We start from the raw sequence: 21,246 nt of genomic DNA, 5'->3' as shown, positions 1-21,246 counted from the left end.
GGCAATCTACAGAAACAAGTATTTTACACAGGTACATTTCTAAAAAGATTTATTTATTTTTATTTATATGAGTGCACTGTTGCTGTCTTCAGACACACCAGAAGAGGGCATAGGATCCTGTTACAGACGGTTGTGAGCCACCATGTGGTTGATGGGAATTAAACTCAAGACCTCTGGAAGAGCAGTCAGTGCTCTTAATTGCTAAGCCATCTCTCCAGCCCTGTTTTGTAGTTTTTAGACAGGGTCTCACTATGTAGCTTTGGCTGGCCTGTAACTTACTACATAGACCAGGATGGCCTCAAATTCACAGAAATCTACCTACTTCTGCCTCTCGAGTGAGGACTGGGGTTAAATAGACATGGATCACCAAGCCTGGCTCTCTTAAAGGTTTTTGTTTTTTGTTTTGTTTTGTTTTTTTATGATTTCTATGCTATGTCATAGCAATTCAGAGGGTATAGATGATCAAACTTATACAGGCCTTTAAAATAGCAATTTTCGGGGCTGGTGAGATGGCTCAGTGGGTAAGAGCACCCGACTGCTCTTCCGAAGGTCCAGAGTTCAACTCCCAGCAACCACATGGTGGCTCACAACCATCCGTAATGAGATCTGGCGCCCTCTTCTGGAGTGTCTGAAGACAGCTACAGTGTACTTACATATAATAAATAAATAAATCTTTAAAAAAAAATAAAAATAAAATAGCAATTTTCAGGCCATGGTGATGGCTTAGCTGGTAGAGGTGCCTGCTGCCAATCCTGAAGACCTGAGTTCAATCTCCAGTCTCTCTCTCTCTCACATGGTGAAAGGCAAGACTGATTCCTAGACCCTGTCCCCTGACCTCCACATGCGTGCAGAAATGATAATGGTAAAGAATTGCTATTTTCTCAGAGACGCGATCTGAGTTGTCTTGTTATCGGCACGGCAGATTGTGTGAAAACATAAAAACACTGATTGTTATATTACTGAGCTGCGCTGTCTGCCACACACACACCCTTTATTTTTTTAGGAGCAATTAAAAAATCAATCTCATAGATAATGCAGAGAAAACCTTATAACTTTTTTTTCTTAAGGGTCAGTTTTAGCCTCCTCATATAAAAATGGGAACACCGAGGACCAAGAAAAAGCAAGTGGCTCACCGACGGTTCTGGTAAATGGGTTTTCGAAGTAGAAGAGGTTAAAAAAAAAAAAAAAAAATACGTGAGATGTTCTGCTGTGTCACATTCGCTTCTCTCAGACAAGGGCTTGGGCGAGGAGACTGGAGTCCCCCAAAAGCCCCGCCCTCACAAACCCCGCCCATTCTTGGGCCTGCCCCTGCGCCATACGCCCCACCTCCAGGGCTGTCTGCAGCACTGCCTGACTGGCGACCAGTGCAGAGGGCCTCACGGGGTCCTTCCCGCGGGTTTCCGACGCACTGCCTGAGTGGATGAGCGGGCGACTTCCGGTGCGAGTGACGAGTGGTGGCCGAAACTGGGGTACAGCAGGGGACTCTTAGGCAGGGACCATGGCGGACGGTGGCTCGGAGCGGGCCGATGGGCGCATTGTGAAGATGGAAGTGGACTACAGCGCCACGGTGGACCAGCGCCTGCCTGAGTGCGAGAAGCTGGCCAAGGTGAGGGGAGGACGGCCGGCTGTTGGCGGGCGCCAGGGGCTGAGTCACGGCGTGGAGCCTGTCTAGGCCTCAGGGGTACTGCGGGCTGGAGCGCGCATCCTTGGTGTCTTCCTAGCCGGGGTTGGACCTGCTTGAGTGGGAGACCCCGGGTCTATCTTCCCGGGAGTCGCCGCAACCCGAAGCTCCCCAAGCCCTAGATAAATAAATGGTCATCTCTTTCCCATCGAGCTTGACGTCTGGACTTAGTGCTTGCTCTTTCTTGGGACGCTAAGGAAGGTTTGGTTTAGTCCGTTCTCAGCTGCAGGCTGCATCAGAGAGTTTGGTTCTAATATTACTGTGGCCCGATCAGCTAATGCCCTTTAAGTGTATGTAAGTCATGGCAGTGACTGGTCTTTGGTCAGTAGGACCAGGAAAGTGATAATACGCACGCAATGAATGCGGGACCCTTTGCATCTTGGTGAGCTATCCAAGTGAACGTGTTATTGGAACACGGAAGGAAGCTGATTGTTCCTACGGGAGAGAAGCTGACATTAGTAGCTTAGATTTAAGTAGGCTGAAGTAAAGTTGAGATGGTTACTTCTAGAGAGGACAGTATAGGCAAGACAAATTTAAAAGTGCGGAGCCTGAGATGGCAGATAATGAACAATGGGGGTTTGTGGTGCTAGGGATCAAACTCAGGGTCGCGCACACTCTAAGCAAATGCTCTACCATTGAACTAGAGAACACCATCCATCAAGCCTTTACTATGGAATAAGAGCATACATACCTTGACCCAAACATTTCCACACTCTATGCCATGTGTCTGGCAACTTTTTAATATCATTTTGTACTTAAAGAAGCCAAGGCTGAAAGCATTTTGCCCGAGGAGGTTATAGTTAGTAATAGCCAAGGATTCAAAACTAGATTTGCTCATTGCCTAGCCAATGTTGTTGGTTATTGATAATGATTGCACTCAGACCTCTTTAAATCCCTACAGTTCAGTCTCAGAAGTCACCTAGGATACATTCACTAAGGATTGATTGTTTAGTCTTACGAGAACAAGTACAGAGGGTAGAATATTCACAACTATCAGCTGAGTGACACTGCTGATTTGAATGGGAAACCAGGAGTATAAAATTTTTTTAAATTATTTTATGTGTACCTTTAGGTAATGCCATCTCCTGACCATCCCCTTTGAAATGAATACAAGTGTGGTGCTCACAGCAGGTAGAAACATCATTTGCCTTAGAAAGTACAACTACACCAGCAGAGGTAGCGCATACTTGTAATCTCAGCATGTGGGAGGTTCAGGCAGGAAGAGGATTGTAGACAAAGTGATGTCCAAGAAAAGGCCAGGCCTGTTCTGTATGGCACAGTTCCACTCAAGGGCCAGATGCTTTCCTGAGCGGATGATGAGGAATGGATGTTTCAAAACAAAGACTGTTTGGGCCTTTAAAGTGGTTAAAAATGGAGACATTTGGGTTGTGGGGGCTTTGTGTGTTGCTTTTGAAGACTGTATGCTTGTGAAGCTAAGCAAGGGATGTGTATGTGTGAGTTTATTACACTTGTTTATGGGTCAGAAAAGAAGACTGGGAAGCAGGTGGGATTCTTTTCCCCCTGAAACACAGGACAATAGTTTTTGTTTGTTTGGTTGGTTGGTTTTGGTTTTGGTTTTTTGGTTTTTTGAGACAGGGTTTCTCTGTGTAACTCTGACTGTCCTGGAACTCACTTTGTAGACCAGGCTGGCCTCAAACTCAGAAATCCAACTGCCTCTGCCTCCCGAGTACTGGGATTAAAGGCGTGCACCACCGCCGCCTGGCTAGGACAATAGTTTTAATTTTCAGATTTTCTCATAATCCTGGTTAATTTTTTAGATTTCTTTAATTAGTTTTGCTTTATTTATTTTTAAAAACACCTGGGCTAACTCTGGGGGAGGGTGAGCAGTGCTAGAAATTGAACTTAGGATATGGTGGGCCAGCACTCTACTGAGCTATAACCTCCAGTGCTTTTAATGTTTCTAACATGGCTTTCCCTCCCCAGCCCTTTCCAGACTGGAGATTAGGCAAGTGCTCTTGCCGCTGAGTCCTTAACATTACAATTCTACTTTAGAGAATTGTATGAACATTTTAATGTACACTGTTTTATTTTTATTTTGAGCTCATTAGTAACGATGAAGAAAGTTTTGTTCTTTTCTTCGTTTGTGAGAAGACTTAAAGTTCAATGGTTTATCCTTGGGTAATCATGCTCAGGTTCCTAGCAACAAGAAATCAGTTTTTGCTATATCTCATTTCCTGTTTAAAGGGTCATCTGCACTTAATTTCCCTTCGGACGTTGTTTGTTTCAAATGTGAAAGAAAATTTGAAGGTAAAATTGTCGGTGCAGACACTTAATATGCATGTGTCAGGTGTAGGGCTCAGCAGTTAGGAGCTTTTGCTGCTCTTCAGAATTCCTGAAATCAGTTTCCAGTACTCTGGTCAGTGGCTCATTCTGGCCTTCAGAACATTTATGGTAACTTTGTATTAGTTCCTCCTTGGGGTTGTTTGTTGACAGATTAACAGATTGCATCTCTTAGTGGTTAATAGAGGCAGACTTAGAGATCCTGAAGATGCCTGGCACTTATGGACATTGAACAGATTCTGTAGACATTACCTCATCTGTAGAGATTTTCCAAGTGAGGAAAATGAGTCACACAAGTTACATTTTCTGGCACTCTGGTTTTAGATGGCTGTTACCATCTTACTCCCTTTGAGTTGAAAGGCTGCCTGGAGGAGGTGGCATTTTGGGAGCTGTGAAGAGACAGGAAGGAAGATGATGCATAGTCATTGGGTTAAACGTAGAAAAGTGGGAGGGAGAAGTGAGATGGTTTAGAACTACTTGTATTTAATGAAGATGATGATGGTAATGTCCCTCAGACGGAACTAACATAATAACTTGTCACATCCTCTTTATTGTGACAGCCAAGACTAGTAAGCCAGTTAAGATCATCTGAATAGTTTTTTTTTTTTTTTTTGGTTGAATGGATGGATGGTATTTTTATTGAAAGATTTCTGTAAAGAGCTAAACATTAAAATATTTGGAAAAATGAGCACAGAATCACATTTTTTTTAATTAGGTATTTTCCTCAATTACATTTCCAATGCTATCCAAAAAGTCCCCAATACACTCCCCCCCCCCCCCATTCCCCTACCCACCCACCCCCACCCCTTGGCCCTGGCATTCCCCTGTACTGGGGCATATAAAGTTGGCAAGTCCAATGGGCCTCTCTTTCCAGTGATGGCCAACTAGGCCATCTTTTGATACAAATGCAGCTAGAGTCAAGAGCTCTGGGGTACTGGTTAGTTCATAATAATGTTCCACCTATGGGGTTGCAGTTCCCTTTAGCTCCTTGGGTACTTTCTCTAGCTCCTCCATTGGGGGCCCTGTGATCCATCCAATAGCTGAAATCTGAATAGTTTAACATATGTTGTGTTCAAGTTGGTATGAGGGAAGCTACAAGTAAACAAGGGTTCAGGCCTAAGGAACTCACAGACCACTTGGTAGACCACTATTATATAAGGTATGAAAATTTACCTTCAAGCTAGATGTGGTGGTTTGAATAAGACTGGCCCCCATTGCTGGGCAGTGGGAGGCAGAGGCAGGGGGATTTCTGAGTTCGAGGCCAGCCTGGTCTATAGAGTGAGTTTCAGGACAGCCAAAGTTATACAGAGAAACCCTCGCCTGCCTCTGCCTCCCAAGTGCTGGGATCAACGGTGTGCGCCACCACGGGCCAGCGAGGTTTGAGGTTTTAAAAAGCCCACTCCAAACCCAGAGTGTCAGTGTCTGACTGTGTGTCTTTCTCTGCCTCACCCCTGCCTGTGGATCCGGATGTAGCTCTCACTACTGCTCCAGCACCTGCCTGCCTGTGCACCGCCTGCTCCCCACCATTATTATAATGTACCAAACCTCTGAAGCTGTAAGCAAGTCCTAGTTAAATGCTTTCTCTTAGGAGAGTTGCCTTGGTCATGGTGTCTTTTCATAGCAGTAGAACATGGATTAAGACATAAAGCATGAGACATCTCTCATCTGTGAGCTTGGCATACAGTAAACCACACCAGGATGGCCATTGTAGGTCTGAGGACAGCCTGGGTGTCAGAGTGAGACCCTGTCTCAAAAGAACAAAGGTACCTGTAGAAGCAATAGTATGTGTTTGGCTAATGAAGCTTCACATTGAGCTATCAAGATAAACAGCAGTTTCAGAGTTTACATTTTACTGAGTTACAAAGTAAATATTAGAGTATAGTTCAGGGTCATGGCAAAGTAGAGCCTGTATTAAATGAGGTGCTGAGTGACAGTTTCAGTTCAGAGAGCACTAGCCAAGAGCTCCTTTCTAAGAAGATGGCTTTGGATGTGGTGTGATCCTGCAGTACATGGACTTGAGCACTGTGACTCCCTTCCGTGTAGGGTGCAGTTCCTTAGTGTCTGCTTCTGAGTTAGTGTGCCGTGATGCCTCTACACTCCACCTGACCACAGAGACAGCAACCAAGGCAGCTGCTAGCTTAGTGAGTAAAGGGTGGTTAACATCTATCTATCTATCTATCTATCTATCTATCTATCTATCTATCTATCTACCTATCTACCTTTCTTTCTTTCTTTCTCCCCTATTCCTTTCATATACTAACTATTTTCTATAGAGATTACTTTGCCCAGAGTACGGTCATTCTCAGGGAGCGATCATGCTGCAATGGTGGGGTTGGAGGACTGCGATGGGAGGAGCCTGGACTCTGGTTCTGCTGGTGCTTCTGTGGCTGATCAAGTCCCTTAAACTGTCAGCTGGAGTCTGTAGAATGGGGTGACAGTCAAATTTGCAGCAGACTTCCTAACACTGTTTTTTTGTCTTTTGTGATTTACTAGCCTTCTAGATTTGTCCATTGTTCTCCTGGAGGTGAGCATTCAGCTAATGCTATGCATGGATCTACAGGGCTAGCCTCAGACTTGCAGACCTCTCTACGATGTGCCCTTCTCTGCTCTCACCTCTCCTACTCACCTGCTCTCATCGCCCAGCAGGGTGTATTTAGTTTGCAGCAGCCGCTCCTTAAAAACATGATTTTCTGGCTAGCTTGTGGGTGTTTTCTTCAAATCATTTCTTCTTCTATTTGTACTTTTCAGAGCCCTACCAGTTAGGAGTTCTGGATAGAACAAGATAAACAGGTATCACCACTCTGAGTTGATAAATTAGAATCTAAAACAAAGACTCAGTGTTTTCTCAGAGGGAACCTCACTGTAGTTACAGGTTGAGTTTTTCTGAGGTTGTTGGGGCAGGCTGTGGTGGCACACACGGTTAATCCCAGCACTTGGGAGGAGGAGGAGGCAGTTGGATCTTTAAGTTGGAGACCAGTCTGGCCTTCTAGGACAGCCAGGGCTACACTGAGAAACCCTATCTCAAAACAAACAAACAAAAAATTTGTAGATCTGGGGGTGTAGCTCGGTAGAGTGCATGACTCCCATGCAGAGGCTCTTGGTTCTACCCCTAGTATCGTACAAACCAGATGTGGTCATAGACACCCGTGACTATGGAAGCAAGCAAGTAGAAATTCCAAGTCATACTTGGCTACAGCCTGGACTCCATGAGACCTGCTGGTGAATGAATGAATGAGTGAGTGAGTGACTGAGTGAATGAATGAATGAACAAATGAATGAAAAAGAAAGAAGTGAGGGGAGGGGACAAAAAAAGAAAAACTTGTAGACTGCTGGAAATGAGGCACAGTGGTAGAGCACTCACACACAGGAGAAAAGAAGCGCAGCATGTGTGGGTCCTTAGGAGGAAAGGCCTAACCTAAAGACTGCCTCGGAGGAGCAAGCTTTTCACAGATGGAGAGTTACAGACAAGAGCAGTAATGGCGGACATGTTTCCTATAGAGCGGATATGGCTTTAACTTTCCCAGACGCTTCAGTCAGTGCTGGGTCTGTTGGTGATACTTATGTTCATTGTTTCTCTCGTTTCAGGAAGGGCGGCTTCAAGAAGTCATCGAAACCCTTCTCTCTCTAGAAAAGCAGACCCGGACTGTAAGTACTGGGTGAGCGGTGCAGACTGCACTCGCAGTGGTTGATGCAGTGGTTGATTGGTGCGGCCCGTTCACTTACATGCATTTTCATCTTTGCAGGCCTCTGACATGGTGTCCACGTCCCGCATCTTGGTTGCAGTAGTGAAAATGTGCTATGAGGCCAAAGAATGGGACTTACTTAATGAAAATATTATGCTTCTGTCAAAACGGCGGAGTCAGTTAAAACAAGTGAGTTCCTGATTGCTTTAGAAACACAAAAAACTGGGACTAGACAGGTGGCTCAGTGGGTAAAGGTTCCTGCTGCCAAGCCTGACAGCCTGAGTTCACAAGGTAGAAGGAGGCGCTGACTCCTGCAAGGTATCTTCTGACCTCCTCATGTGGGCTAAGGCACGCAAGCTCACACACTTAATAGATAACTACAGATTACAATGTTTCAGCTGTATGTTCGCATTTAAATAAGGACCTTCCGGAACCTAAGCTCTGAAAGTCATTGAAAATTTGTTTAACTTCAAATTTTCTAATTGTGTTCTAGAGGTGATTTGAAATTCTACTGGAATATATCTATGGGATTCCCCTCCCCCAGGCTGGGTATACTGAGCATTCCTTAATCCCAGCATTAGGTAGGGATGCAAAGGCAGGTGGCTGTCTGGGAATATGTGGCTAGCCTGGTATCCATAGAGAGTTCCAGACCAGCCAGAACTCCACAGAGAGATCCTTTCTCAAAACAAACAAAACTATTTAGTTTCTTTCTGATTGAAGAATGAATTTCACTTATGAGTGGTTTATCATATTTTGTTAGGCAGTTGCGAAAATGGTTCAGCAGTGCTGTACTTACGTGGAGGAGATCACAGACTTGCCAGTCAAGCTGCGATTGATTGATACTCTGCGGATGGTTACAGAAGGAAAGGTGAGTTTTCTGCAGGCATGACTTCTTACTGCAGGCTGTGAGGGTCAAGTGCTTCTGTATTGCATGTACATATATTGTGGTTTTTGTTAGTTTGTTTGACCGACTGGATGTCTATGCAGCCCCAAATGACCTCAGACTCACTGTGTAGACCATGCTGGCCTCAAACCCCAAGAGATCTGCCTGCCTTTCCTCCCAGGTTCTGAAATGAAAGGTATGTGCCACTATACCCAGCATGCACCACCACACCTGGCTCAGAATTAAGTGATTTTAATCCTAAAATGGATGTGATAGAGCTTTTTGAGAGAAAGAGATGGGAGCCTGGAACCACTTGGTAGGGATTTTGCCTTGGTTCTCTTGGTTAACTTACTGGGTTATATGACTTTTGTAAAAATTTATCTACTTAGGTTTTTGGTTTTTTTTTTTTTTTTTTTTTTTTTTTTGGTTTTTCGAGACAGGGTTTCTCTGTATAGCCCTGGCTGTCCTGGCACTCACTTTGTAGACCAGGCTGGCCTCAAACTCAGAAATCCGCCTGCCTCTGCCTCCCGAGTACTGGGATTAAAGGCATGCGCCAGCACTCCCGGCTTTAGGTATTTTTTTAAATGTAGGAGTGATCTGTCTGTATATATACCCGCATGTGAGAATAGAGCATCAGATCCCTTTATAGATGTTCATGAGCCACAACATGGTTGCTGGGAATTGAACTTAGGACCTTTGAAAGGGCAGCCAATGTTCTTAACAACTGAGCAATCTCACTAGCCCAGTCATGTGACTTATTAAAATGAGTCAAAAATCTATATGGCCCAAGACATTGTAGATATGAGGAAATTTATAGATAGATAGATAGATAGATAGATAGATACATGGATGGATGGATGGATGGATATTTTGGTGGACTTGCAACATGGCCCAGTGGGTTATTAGATGTTTCCTCCCAAGCCAGACAGCTTTCCATTGATCGCTGGGACTCACAGGTTCTCTGATTTTAATTCCATGTGTACTTTGTTAGCATTCATGCATGAATACACATGCAAAAAAATGTGTGTGAATAAAGAAAAAGATAATGAAGTATTTCAAAAGTTGATGTTACTGGAAATTCAAGTTTGGGGCTGGGTGAGGAAGGGTTACTGCATAGCATGAATGTTTATTTCTCAGACTCTTTAGAGGTTAAACTTAGATTTTTGGTGTTTGATTTATTAAAAATTAATCTGGGGCTGGTGAGATGGCTCAGCAGTTAAGAGCACTGACTGCTCTTCCAGAGGTCCTGAGTTCAAATCCCACAACCACATGGTGGCTCACAACCATCCTTAATGAGATTTAAAGACAGCTACAGTGTACTTACATATAATAAATCTTATAAATAAATATAAAAAACATATAAATAAAATCTTTAAAAAAAATCTACTAGGCCAGGCGTGGTGGTACATGCCTTTAATCCCAGCACTTGGGAGGCAGAGGCAGGAGGATTTCTGAGTTTGAGTCCAGCCTGGTCTACAAAGTGAATTCCAGGCCAGCCAGGGCTATACAGAGAAACCCTGTCTCGAAAAAAACAAACAAAACAAAAAAAAGAGAGAGAGAGAGAGAGAAGAGGCTAGTAAATTGTTAGTAAGATGAAATTGGAGAGAAGGGTTAAAAATAGAATAGATAGTCTTTTGTGGCTCATGCTAGCTTCATACTGCAGGCCCTGCTTCAGCCAGCTTCCTGAGTACTAGAGATGCAAGCATGCTCCTTACCTGGCCTCAGATAGTTTTTAAAATTGTATTTAATATAAATTGGGCTGGTGTGTGTCTTAGTGACCATGGACATGCTTAGAGACGATGCAGATCTGAGTTCAGGCCACAGCATCCAGAACAAAAGATGAATCTGGTTTTGAACCTTAGAAGTAGAGATTTTGAGCCCTGCATATCCTTGTTGCAAATCTTTTAAAGCCACTTTCTGTTTTCTGTGCCATTAATAAAGCTTGTAGTCCTGTTACTTGGGTCTTTTTGCTGTGTTGTGGGTTGTAGTGGGTTTTGCGGGGCAGGGGTTTACGTTATTTTACTTTATTTATATATGTTGGGAGTTGATATCCACAGGGCCCAGAAATGAGCATTGAATCCCTGGAGCTGAGATTGCAGGAATTTGTGAGCCACCAGATGTGGGTGCTAGGATCCAAGTTGCAGTCCTGGTACAGCAGTGGACTGAGCTGGTGAGCTGTGTCTCCAGCCCTGGAGAATGTGTTTAAAAGATACTTGTTGCCGGGCGTGGTGGCGCACGCCTTTAATCCCAGCACTCGGGAGGCAGAGGCAGGCGGATTTCTGAGTTCGAGGCCAGCCTGGTCTACAAAGTGAGCTCCAGGACAGACAGAGCTATAAAGAGAAACCCTGTCTCGAAAAAACCAAAAAAAAAAAAAAAAAGATACTTGTTTTTGCATTCTCGTTCTAAGTGTGAAGTGAGAGATGTCTCACAGTGTGTGTGTGTGTGTGTGTGTGTGATGAATTGTGCCGTATGATGAAGCTGTTAGACCTAATAGTGTAACTCTGCCCTTTAAATGTTAACACGTTTCTGCAAGTGTTTTAATACCATCACTTTTTCTTTATAGATTTATGTTGAAATTGAGCGTGCTCGGCTGACTAAAACCTTAGCAACTATTAAAGAGCAAAATGGCGATGTGAAAGAGGCTGCCTCCATCCTTCAAGAGTTACAGGTAAGATGTTTAGGGACAACTGAATGCTGACTTGTTAGTATTCCCCGTGGAAGTAGATTATTTTGACACCTCACTGCTTGTACTTGCTACGTTAACAGGAGGGAGCATGTACACAGCACGGTGTGTTCTTGGAGCCCGGAAAACTGACTTAGCCTGCTAAACAAAGTTTGGAGAAATACTAGCATCAAAAGATTGACCTTAGTTTTTGTAGAATTATTTTTTGAACATTTGTGTTCTGTTTAGATTTTGAGGTTTTTTTGTTTTTTTTAGTTCTTTGGTTGGTTGGTTTTGGTTTTTTGAGACAAGGTTTCTCTGTATAACCCTGGCTGACCTGGAATTCATACAGATCCACCTGCCTCTGCCTCCCGAGTACTGAGATTAAGACATGCACCACCACACCTGGCCTCTGTTTAGAATTCAAATAAGTAAATGCATTATTTGCTGCTTTTAAATTATTGGCTTTATTCTTAGTGAATCGTTGATTAAAGGTAAATTTCTAGACCAAAATGGTTTGACAAAGAAAAATTGCCAGAGTTGGGACTCTAAGAACTCAGTAATAATTGTTTCCCTTGTCTGCAGAACCCTGGGTTTAATGCTGTAGTCACCAGGACACTCTAAAAGCACAAACTTACAGAATGGATCTGTGTGTTTTCCCTTTACATAGCTAAGCATTCTGAGAAAAGCCAGGGATGTCACCGGGAAATAGTACATTTTCTGTGCTCAAAGTGTCAAGTCATGATAGTGACCTCACAGTGCCTGGACCCCATCAGAGGCTGGCCACTAGGCTAACTAAATAGGTTACTCTGACATTCCGTCAAGTTCCTTTTCGACTTGGGTTAAGGAAGGAAAGAAATGACTTTATTCAGAGGGTCTAGTGCCCTGCATTGTCTTCATTCTCTGATTGTTTGTTTGTTTGTTTGTTTGTTGTTTTGTGTTTTTCGAGACAGGGTTTCTCTGTGTAGCCCTGGCTGTCCTGGAACTCACTCTGTAGACCAGGCTGGCCTTGAACTTAGAAATCTGCTTGCCTCTGCCTCCCAAGTGCTGGGATTAAAAGCATGCACCACCACGCCTGACCTTTTTTTTTTTTTTTTTTTTTTTAAGATTTATTTATTATTATATGTAAGTACACTGTATCTGTCTTTAGACACACCAGAAGAGGGCATCAGATCTCTTTAGGATCTGCCTGCCTCTGCCTCCCGAGTGCTGAGATTAAAGGCATGCACCACCACGCCCGGCTTAGTCATTCCTTATTCCTGCACAAACATCATGAACAAGAAACAAGTTGGGGAGAAAGGGTTTATTCAGCTTACATTTTCCACATTGCTGTTCATCACCAAAGGAAATCAGGATTGGAACTCACACAGGGCAGGAAGCAGGACCTGACGCAGAGGCCATGGAGGGATGTTACTTACTGGCTTGCTCGGTTTGCTTGCTTATAGAACCCAAGACTACCAACCCCAGGAATGGCACCACCTACAATGGGCCCTCCCCCCTTGATCACTAATTGAAAAAATGCCTTATGGTTTGGTCTCATGGAGGCATTTCCTCACCTGAAGCTCCTTTCTCTGTGATAACTCCAGCTTGTGTCAAGTTGACACACAAAACCAGCCAGTATAACATGTATATATACGTGTTTAGATGTGTGCGTGTGTGAGTGTGGCTTTGGATTTTTGAGACAGGGTTTTTCTCTGTAGCCCTGACTGTCCTGGAATTCACTCCATAGGCTGTCCTCAAAATCAGGGAGCTCTACCTGCCCCTGTCTCTCAAGTGCTAAGACACACACATGTAAAATAGATAAACACACATGTGTGTGACTCATATGCATATGCCCTCATGTGTAAGAGAAAGGTGTGTCTCTACACACAGGGGCCCATGGAGACTAGATGAGGGTATTGAATCTCCTGGAGCTGGGGTTTGAAGGGGTTGTGAGGCGCCTGACACGGTGCTGGGTACAGAAGAACTGGGTTCTGTGGAAGAGCAGCAAGCACTTGTATTGCTGACCGACATCTTTAGCCCCATAACTTACTTTTTGTATACTCGCCAACACTATACAAATACAAAGAATTAATACTGTGATCTGACTGACTGTTTCAGTATCCGTTGAGTAATTTAAGCTTACGTGAGGAATTGCTCTGCTAGGTGGAAACCTATGGGTCCATGGAGAAGAAGGAGCGAGTGGAATTCATTCTGGAGCAGATGAGACTCTGCCTAGCTGTGAAGGATTATATTCGCACACAGATCATTAGCAAGAAAATTAATACCAAATTCTTCCAAGAAGAAAACACAGAGGTGAGCATGTCTCTGCACAGCCTGGTCACAGTCGGGGGGGGGGGGGGGGTTGGCTGGAAACCTCAAGCCCAACTTACTTTGTGAACCTTTTTCAGAACTTGAAGTTGAAGTACTATAACTTAATGATTCAGCTGGATCAGCACGAGGGGTCCTATCTGTCCATCTGCAAGCACTACAGAGCCATCTATGACACTCCCTGCATTCAGGCAGAAAGTGACAAGTGGCAGCAGGTAAGGAGACATGTGGTGACAGAAGGCTAGGGCAGCCTCAGGGCAGGGTGCAGCTCAGTCTAGAACCCTCACCTGGCTGGCACTGGGCCCTCAGTATGATTCCTAGCATGAGGAAGAAAAGGGGGAAGATGACTTGGCATTTTTGCCTGTTTTTATATCACTGTAACTGCCATAATGATGCACTCCATGGTGCTGCTTTCTGTTCATTCTGCCTGGCTAAATGGGACTATTTTGCAAGACAAAAATCTGATTAACATGCTGAGTAGGTTACAGATATCAATAACTTTGGGAACTTATTCTATTTTTGTTTAAAAGGCTCTTTTTTCCCATTGTTGTTTTGTTTTGAGTCAGTCTCATATATCCCAGGCTAGCCTCAAATTCTGTATTCAAAGCTAGCCTTCAACTCCAGGTGGTTTTACTTTTCTCCCACTCCTGGAACTAAAAGTATATGCCACCAGAGCTGCTATCAAAACTGCTTTAAGGACTGGACAGATGGCTCAGTGTTTAAGAGCACTGACTGCTCTTCTAGAGGTCCTGAGTTCAATTACCAGCAACCATGTGGTAGCTCAAAACTATCTGTAATGGAGTCCAGTCCCCTCTTCTGGTGTGTCTGAAGACAGATACAGTATATTCACATACTATCAACCAACCTATCATCAATCAATCTTTTTTTTTTTTTTTTAAAGAGTATTTATTTTATATATAAGTACACTGCAGCTGTCTTCAGACACTCCAGAAGAGGGCGCCAGATCTCGTTACAGATGGTTGTGAGCCACCATGTGGTTGCTGGGATTTAAACTCTGGACCTTCGGAAGAGCAGTCGGGTGCTCTTACCCACTGAGCCATCTCACCAGCCCCAATCAATCTTAAAAACAAAACAAAAACAAAAAATTTGCTTTAAAAGATGAGAGGATCACAGCAAGTTTGGGCCAACCCATTGTGCACAGTGAGTTCTGTGCCAGCCACAGCTACATATTGAGGCCCTGCTTTAAAAAGTAAAGAAGAAAGGACACGTGTGGCTATGTGCAGTTTAAGCTCACTAACAGCAAGGATTGTCCTTGATATATTTGCCCCCCAAAATTGTTTGCTTGCTTGTTTGTTTATGGGTTTGGATTTTGTTTTTTTTTTTCTGTGTATTCCTGTCCTGGAACTCAGTCTGTAGACCAGGTTGACCTCAAATTCAGAGATCCACCTGCCTCTGCCTCCTGAGTGCTAGGATTAAGGAAAACAAAGTCTAAAACTTGCTATGTAGAGCAGGCTGACCTAAAACTCATAGGTTCCCCTGCCTCTGCCTTCAAGTACTAGGATTAAGGCACATGCCTGCCCCCTTCTATGACTATTTGAGTTAAAATAAAACATACAACTATTTCACTCTTTTACTTTTTACTTAGTCCATTGTATTTCCAGTTACAAATGTGCTACTGTTTACAACTTCCTTAGGCTCTGAAAAGTGTTGTTCTCTATGTTATCCTGGCTCCTTTTGACAACGAGCAGTCAGATTTGGTTCACCGGATAAGTAGTGACAAGAAGCTGGAAGAAATTCCCAAATACAAGTAAGTGCACCTGTCTGTCACAGTGGAAATCCACTCCAGATCGCTCCTTTCACCTGTGCCCGTGCCTACTTCCTGATTGGAGTGGAGAAGAAGTCACTGTGACAAAGTCGAGTTAGTGCTGCCACAGACATTGACATAGTGCGTTAGAGCTTGCCTGATGCTCAGCTCCTCCTGAGAACACTGGGAGTTCTGTCAGATGTTGCTTAGCAAAAGCCGCCAATAATAATAATCTGTTGTCAGCGGGTTTATCACCAGTGCCCGGACACCATGTTCTTCTTCAGGAGCCTGTCCATCTGAAGTGTGTCAACCTTCACAACAAACACGTTTCTTCCCAAGTGACTGACTTTTGTTTTAATAGTTGTTTTTCTTCCTGTTTGACGCTTATAGCTGTTTCAGACTGGCAGGGACAGTAAGGAGAACATTTTTGATAGAGGGGAATCTCTTCAAATTGTAGGAAATGACAGTAATTGACCAGAGTCAAGCTTGTTATGCTCTACTAAGTAAGAGTGGCAAGAGTTTGATTTGTTTGTTTGCTTGATTTTAATTTGTTGTTGATTAAGCTGAGACTCTCTGACGTGAAATGCTTGACATGAGATGTTTTTCACATTTTGAAATCTTTGCATGTACACAGTAACCATGTTGTGTTGGGCTGGGGCCCAAGCCTGAAGTTGATGCGTGTTTCATCTATACCTTATAGTCAGAAGATAATCTCACGCAATATTGTTACTTTCAGATGAGCCATCAGGAGGTAGAGGTGTGGTTCTCTCCCCATGTTCTAGTTCTGAACCATGATGCTTCCAGTGAGAACTCATTGCCTTACACTCGGTCACAAGTTTAACATTCAAACCCATGAAGTCCTGTGGACTTTTCCACTGTGGCATCATGTCGCACAGGCCACAAGCTGCATAGTGAGCAAAGGTGCATAAGCCTGGCAGCCTCGGCCACTCAGAACCCACGAGGTGGGACGAGAACCAACTCTCACAAATTGTCTGTGCACCCACACACATGCACGCACGCACACGTCAGTTTCCGGTTAGGAAGCACTTTGTATCTGGGGCTTGGGGTTGGCCACAGTGACCTTGCTGGGTGGATCTCGGACACTAGTTGCATTCACAGGGCTCTGCTGAAGCTTTTTACCACCATGGAGCTGATGCGCTGGTCCACTCTTGTTGAGGACTATGGGGTGGAGCTGCGAAAAGGCTCCCCGGAGACCCCAGCAACTGACGTTTTCAGCTCTACAGAAGAAGGGGAAAAGAGGTGGAAAGACTTGAAGAACAGAGTCGTGGAGCACGTAAGAACCGGGCAGTCTGCTGGCTCACACTGTACCTCTCAGATTGTCTCTTAAAACTAAGAGTGGGTGATTTGAGCATAAGCTACTTCCCTTTTCTGGTGAAGGGGGCATGGGGACAAGCTCGCTCTCGTTATGAAGCTCTGAAAAGCCTGCAATTCACTATGTGGGCCAGGCTGGCCCTGCACTGCCTCTGCTGCCTCTGCCCCCAGGTACTGGGATTACAAGGGCAAGCCACAGCTGAAAACCGTTTTGTTGTCAATAATTTTATATGTTTGCCTGCGTGGGTACTAAGTGCATGCAGTGCCTGTGAAGGCCAGAGAGGGCATCAGACCCTGTACTTTTAATTCATTCGTTCTGTCTGTTTTTCTCTCTCTCTCTCTCTCTCACACACACACACACACACAGACACACCTACCTTCGTGCACTTGGGCACTTTCTCAATAAATAAATGAATGAGACTGTCTCAATAAATAAAGAAATGACCAGTCAATAAAATACTAAGTTCAAAAGGGACTGGATTAAAGAGGTTGCTTAGTGGTTAAGAGCACTGGCTGCTCTTCCAGAAGACCCAGGTTCAGTTCATAACACCTATGTGGCAGCTCACTAATGTCTGTCAGTAACTCCAGTTTCAGGGGATCTGACACCCTCGCACAAACAAAACACCACTGAACATGAAAATAAAATACTAAGTTCACAAATAACTGCAAAAGCCAGTCTTTATACCTCAGGGGTTAGTTTTTCTTTTGAGATTTAAACCCAGCTTCTTTCTAATGGAGCTACAGAGAAGCACAGTCCTGCATCTGTGGTGCATATGTGAATGCTACAGAACTGACAGCTGTTTTGTGTGTCCCCTGACAGAACATCAGAATTATGGCCAAGTACTACACTCGGATAACAATGAAAAGGATGGCACAACTTCTGGATCTCTCTGTGGATGTAAGTTTTGAGTGTGCTGTCATGGTATGTCATGTTGTGTGTCAGTGGCCTTGTGAAAAGGGTGTGAGAAAATTGTTTCACTAACTGTCGGTTTGTGTGCTCAGACAGAAGGTCTCACGTCAGACTGGCTTCCTCTAACTTCCTGTATTCTCTCTCCATCTTCCCACTTCTATCTCCCAAGTGCTCCCCTTGGCTTTTATTATTTAAATTTAAAATTTAGATAATTTAAAAAGTCCCAAGCTATCTTGAATATTCCCCCAAGCCAAAATTAGTAAGTTTATAGTTACATTAATATTGTTTGTGCTAACTAGACCTTCACTGAACGTTCTGAGGGTCTAATTCCCAGTAACCCCAAGACTACATTTGCATTGATTGGTTTAAGTTCATAGTGTATATGATAAAAATGTTGGAAGAACCATAGAAACATGCTGTGTCTCTGTGTGTTGTCAGTGACAGTACACAAAGATGTGGGAGGTAGCACTGCCTGTAATCCTAGGGAACAGGGGGATCTTATATTGAATGCCCCCGTCCCATAGTTAGTTTAAAGCCAATCTAGTATACATGAGACCCTGCTCTCTTTTCTTTCTTTCTTTCTTTTTTTTTTTTTTTTTCTCCAGACAGTTTCTCTGTGTAGCCCTAGCTGTCCTGAAATTCACTCTGTAGACCAGGCTGGCCTTGAACTCAGAAATCTGCCTGCCTCTGTCTCCCAAGTGGTGTAATTAAAGGTATGCGCCACCACTGCCCAGCTGGGACCCTGCTTTCAGAAAACAGGTCCTGAGTTCAAATCCCAGCAACCACATGGTGGCTCACAACCATCCGTAATGAGATCTAATGCCCTCTTCTGTTGTGTCTGAAGGCAGCTATAATGTACTTATATATAATAATAAATAAATCTTTGGGCCAGAGGTCCTGAGTTCAATTCCCAGCAACCACATGATGGCTTACAACGATTGCTACAGCTACAGTGTACTCATATACTTACTTAACTAATTAATTAATTAATTGATTAATTTTTAAACGATTTCTTTAAAAAAAATGAATGTAGGAGTTGATAGCCATTTCTGTCATGGCAAGAAACTGCTGTAACAGTTCATCTGAAAGAATCACCACACATCCGAGTTGAATGGCTTCCCTCTTGATTAGCTGGTTAGTTCTTGTAGAAGAGGACACACCAGAGTAGCATGATTTATCTGTGGCCTTGTAGTTGCCTAGTGACAAAGCATGTGTTCCCTACCCAGCATTTCTGGAAACAGCCATACCATAATGCCTTTAAGAGGTAACTGGGTTAGGAATTCTGCTCAGTGGCAAGTGCATGCCTAGCCTGTGCAGCTAGAGTTAGACCCCCAGCACTGCAGAGAAGAAAGGAGGGAGGAGTATAAAAATGAGGGAGCAGTTCATGCCGCTAGCCCTGTTTCTCAGTGCCACCAGGGGTCTAAATCTATAGGGTTACACTTAGACTCAGACCTGGTTATGGAGACACGCAGATGTTGTGTTGGTTGGTTTCCTTGTTAACTCTGCATTTACAGTCGGTGCAGAAAGGAACCATGTTCCCGTTGTCTGAATATGTAGCCCAGGGTCCCACCAAGTCCTGGTCTTGCCTGCACCTCCTCTGTGCTGGGAGCTGTCACAGCACTTGACAGGAGACGCATTAGTTGATCATCCAGTGTTGTATCTTCATCATCATGGTCAGCGGTTGGCAAGGAGTTGTCAGTGCTTCAGCTTGTGTATTCATGGGTAGAGAATTTTAGAATGTTTAGTTATCCATCTTAATCCAATCTGTCTGTCTCTCACAGGAGTCAGAGGCTTTCCTCTCGAATCTAGTCGTGAACAAGACCATCTTTGCTAAAGTAGACAGGTTGGCTGGAGTCATCAACTTCCAGAGACCCAAGGATCCGAATAACTTATTAAATGACTGGTCCCAGAAACTGAACTCGCTCATGTCCCTGGTTAACAAAACGACACACCTCATAGCCAAAGAGGAGATGATACATAATCTACAATGAGGCTCTGGGTGCTTTTAGAAGACACAAAATTGGAGGTCATTAAAAAACAAAGACTGTTTTCATGGTGTATATGTTGTTTTTTTCTTACTCTCGACCTTTTTTTCTAAAATTTTAAGATAGTAAATGTGTTTAAGCCCCCTCTGCCTTTCCTGCTCTCTGATTTCATGATAACTGCAAAACATTTTTTCAGTCTGAAGACAGAAAGGTTTGTGTCTCGGCTTCCCTTGAGTGTGTTCATACTATTTGTTTTTATTCACCTGACAGCCATGTGACAGTAGTAAAACAGGACATGTGTAGCTCCTGAAGTTGCCAGGGTGGCGATTAACAAGTGTTTATAAATGATTGTGTCATAAAGCTATTGATGACTTACAGAATAAAACAACAAAAAAAAACATAGACCATGCAAGGATCTTGTGCGTGGAGTTTGCTTTGTGTTTTGACACTGACAGGAAGGCTCTGGCCTGAATGCATTTGGAATGCTCTCATGGAATATGAGCGTTCTTTCTCTCACATTGCACTGTGCAGTGGAGGACAGTTGGGATTGAGCACTGGGCTTTGTACAACGCTAAGCAAGCCCTAAACCAGCTCAGCTACACCTGCAACCCCATAAGCAAACTTCAGTTACAGTAGTTTGATGATGTTGGGCCCCTTGCTCTTCTCTGACGTCCTGTTTGTTTTGAGGTGGTCTTCCGTAGCCTCGGCTGACCTGAAGTTTGCTGTGTTGTGGAGCCTCCCCTTTCCAGAAGCTAGGCTTCAGGTGTGCACTCCCAAGCCCAGTTTAGCTGGTAGTTAACTAAGTCAGATGATGTTGTTACAAGCTGCTTTCTGTTAAATTCTGTTACAGGAGTCACGACTGATGGTTGGTATTGTGGTTTGGCTTTGGGGGCTGTTCACCACTTCTCCCACATCCTTTGTATAAACTTATGCCTGACACCTAAGGTTTTTTGTTTATGGGAAGTCCAGCCTAGAGCTTCAGATATGAGAGCTTGTCCATGAACTATAAACCTGGCCTTACATTTTTACTTTTTGTTTTTTGGCAGGGTTTCACTAAGTTGCTCAGGCTAGCTTTGAGCTCACCCTAACCCAGTAGGCCTTGAACTTGGAATACTGCATAAACTGGCAGAGTATCTAGGATGACAGACCTGTGTCACTTGGCATGGCTCCTCAAGTGTCACTCATATAGGGCTCCTTCCAGGCTTCAGGTCTAGTTATGCCCATAACAGGCCAAGTTCATTATCTCTATAGGATCTCCAGTTCCACAACCTGGTTCTAGGTAAACTAATTACTTTTTATTACTTTAAAAATGACTGAAAGGGACTGGAGTGATGTCTCTGTGGTTAAGAGCGCTGACTGCTCTTCCAGAGGTCCTGAGTTCAAATCCCAGCAACCACATGGTGACTCACAATCATCTGTAATGGGGATCTGACGCCCTCTTTTGGTGTGGCTGAAGACAGCCACAGTGTACTCATATGCATGAAATAAATAATTTTTTTAAAAAAATGACTGAAAAGCTTAAGGCCATCTTCATAGTAAATGTCATGGTTTAGTTTTTCTATTTCATAGCATTGAAACAGGTGCTTTTATGTCAGCCTCTGAGATAATCAGTATAAGCAAGTTTTGTAAGATGGTGGGTGGTTTGTTTGTTATTTCTGAGAAAATAGATTGAAATGTTAAAAAATTAAAGGTCTTTTATTTTAAGTGAAGGAGGTATGGTATGTGTTCTTTGAA

At 43.7% G+C, this 21,246-nt stretch overlaps 1 protein-coding gene across 1 annotated transcript; it reads left to right on the top strand.

The window, feature by feature from the left end:
• The first annotated feature begins 1,387 nt into the window (after positions 1 to 1,387).
• Psmd12 (proteasome 26S subunit, non-ATPase 12) lies at positions 1,388 to 19,576 on the top strand. The gene is made up of 11 exons (XM_021177463.3): positions 1,388 to 1,606; positions 7,568 to 7,627; positions 7,726 to 7,854; positions 8,426 to 8,533; positions 11,112 to 11,216; positions 13,356 to 13,505; positions 13,601 to 13,735; positions 15,176 to 15,288; positions 16,405 to 16,579; positions 17,438 to 17,515; positions 19,309 to 19,576. The coding sequence occupies exons 1-11, from the start codon at positions 1,499 to 1,501 to the stop codon at positions 19,516 to 19,518; spliced, it is 1,371 nt and encodes a 456-aa protein (XP_021033122.1). The 5' UTR covers positions 1,388 to 1,498; the 3' UTR covers positions 19,519 to 19,576.
• Positions 19,577 to 21,246: the final 1,670 nt, after the last annotated feature.

This window comes from Mus caroli, unplaced genomic scaffold (genome assembly GCF_978045245.1).
Source record: "Mus caroli unplaced genomic scaffold, Mus_caroli_1 scaffold_13, whole genome shotgun sequence".
Taxonomy (NCBI): domain Eukaryota; kingdom Metazoa; phylum Chordata; class Mammalia; order Rodentia; family Muridae; genus Mus; species Mus caroli.
This window is presented reverse-complemented; position numbering and strand designations above follow the sequence as displayed.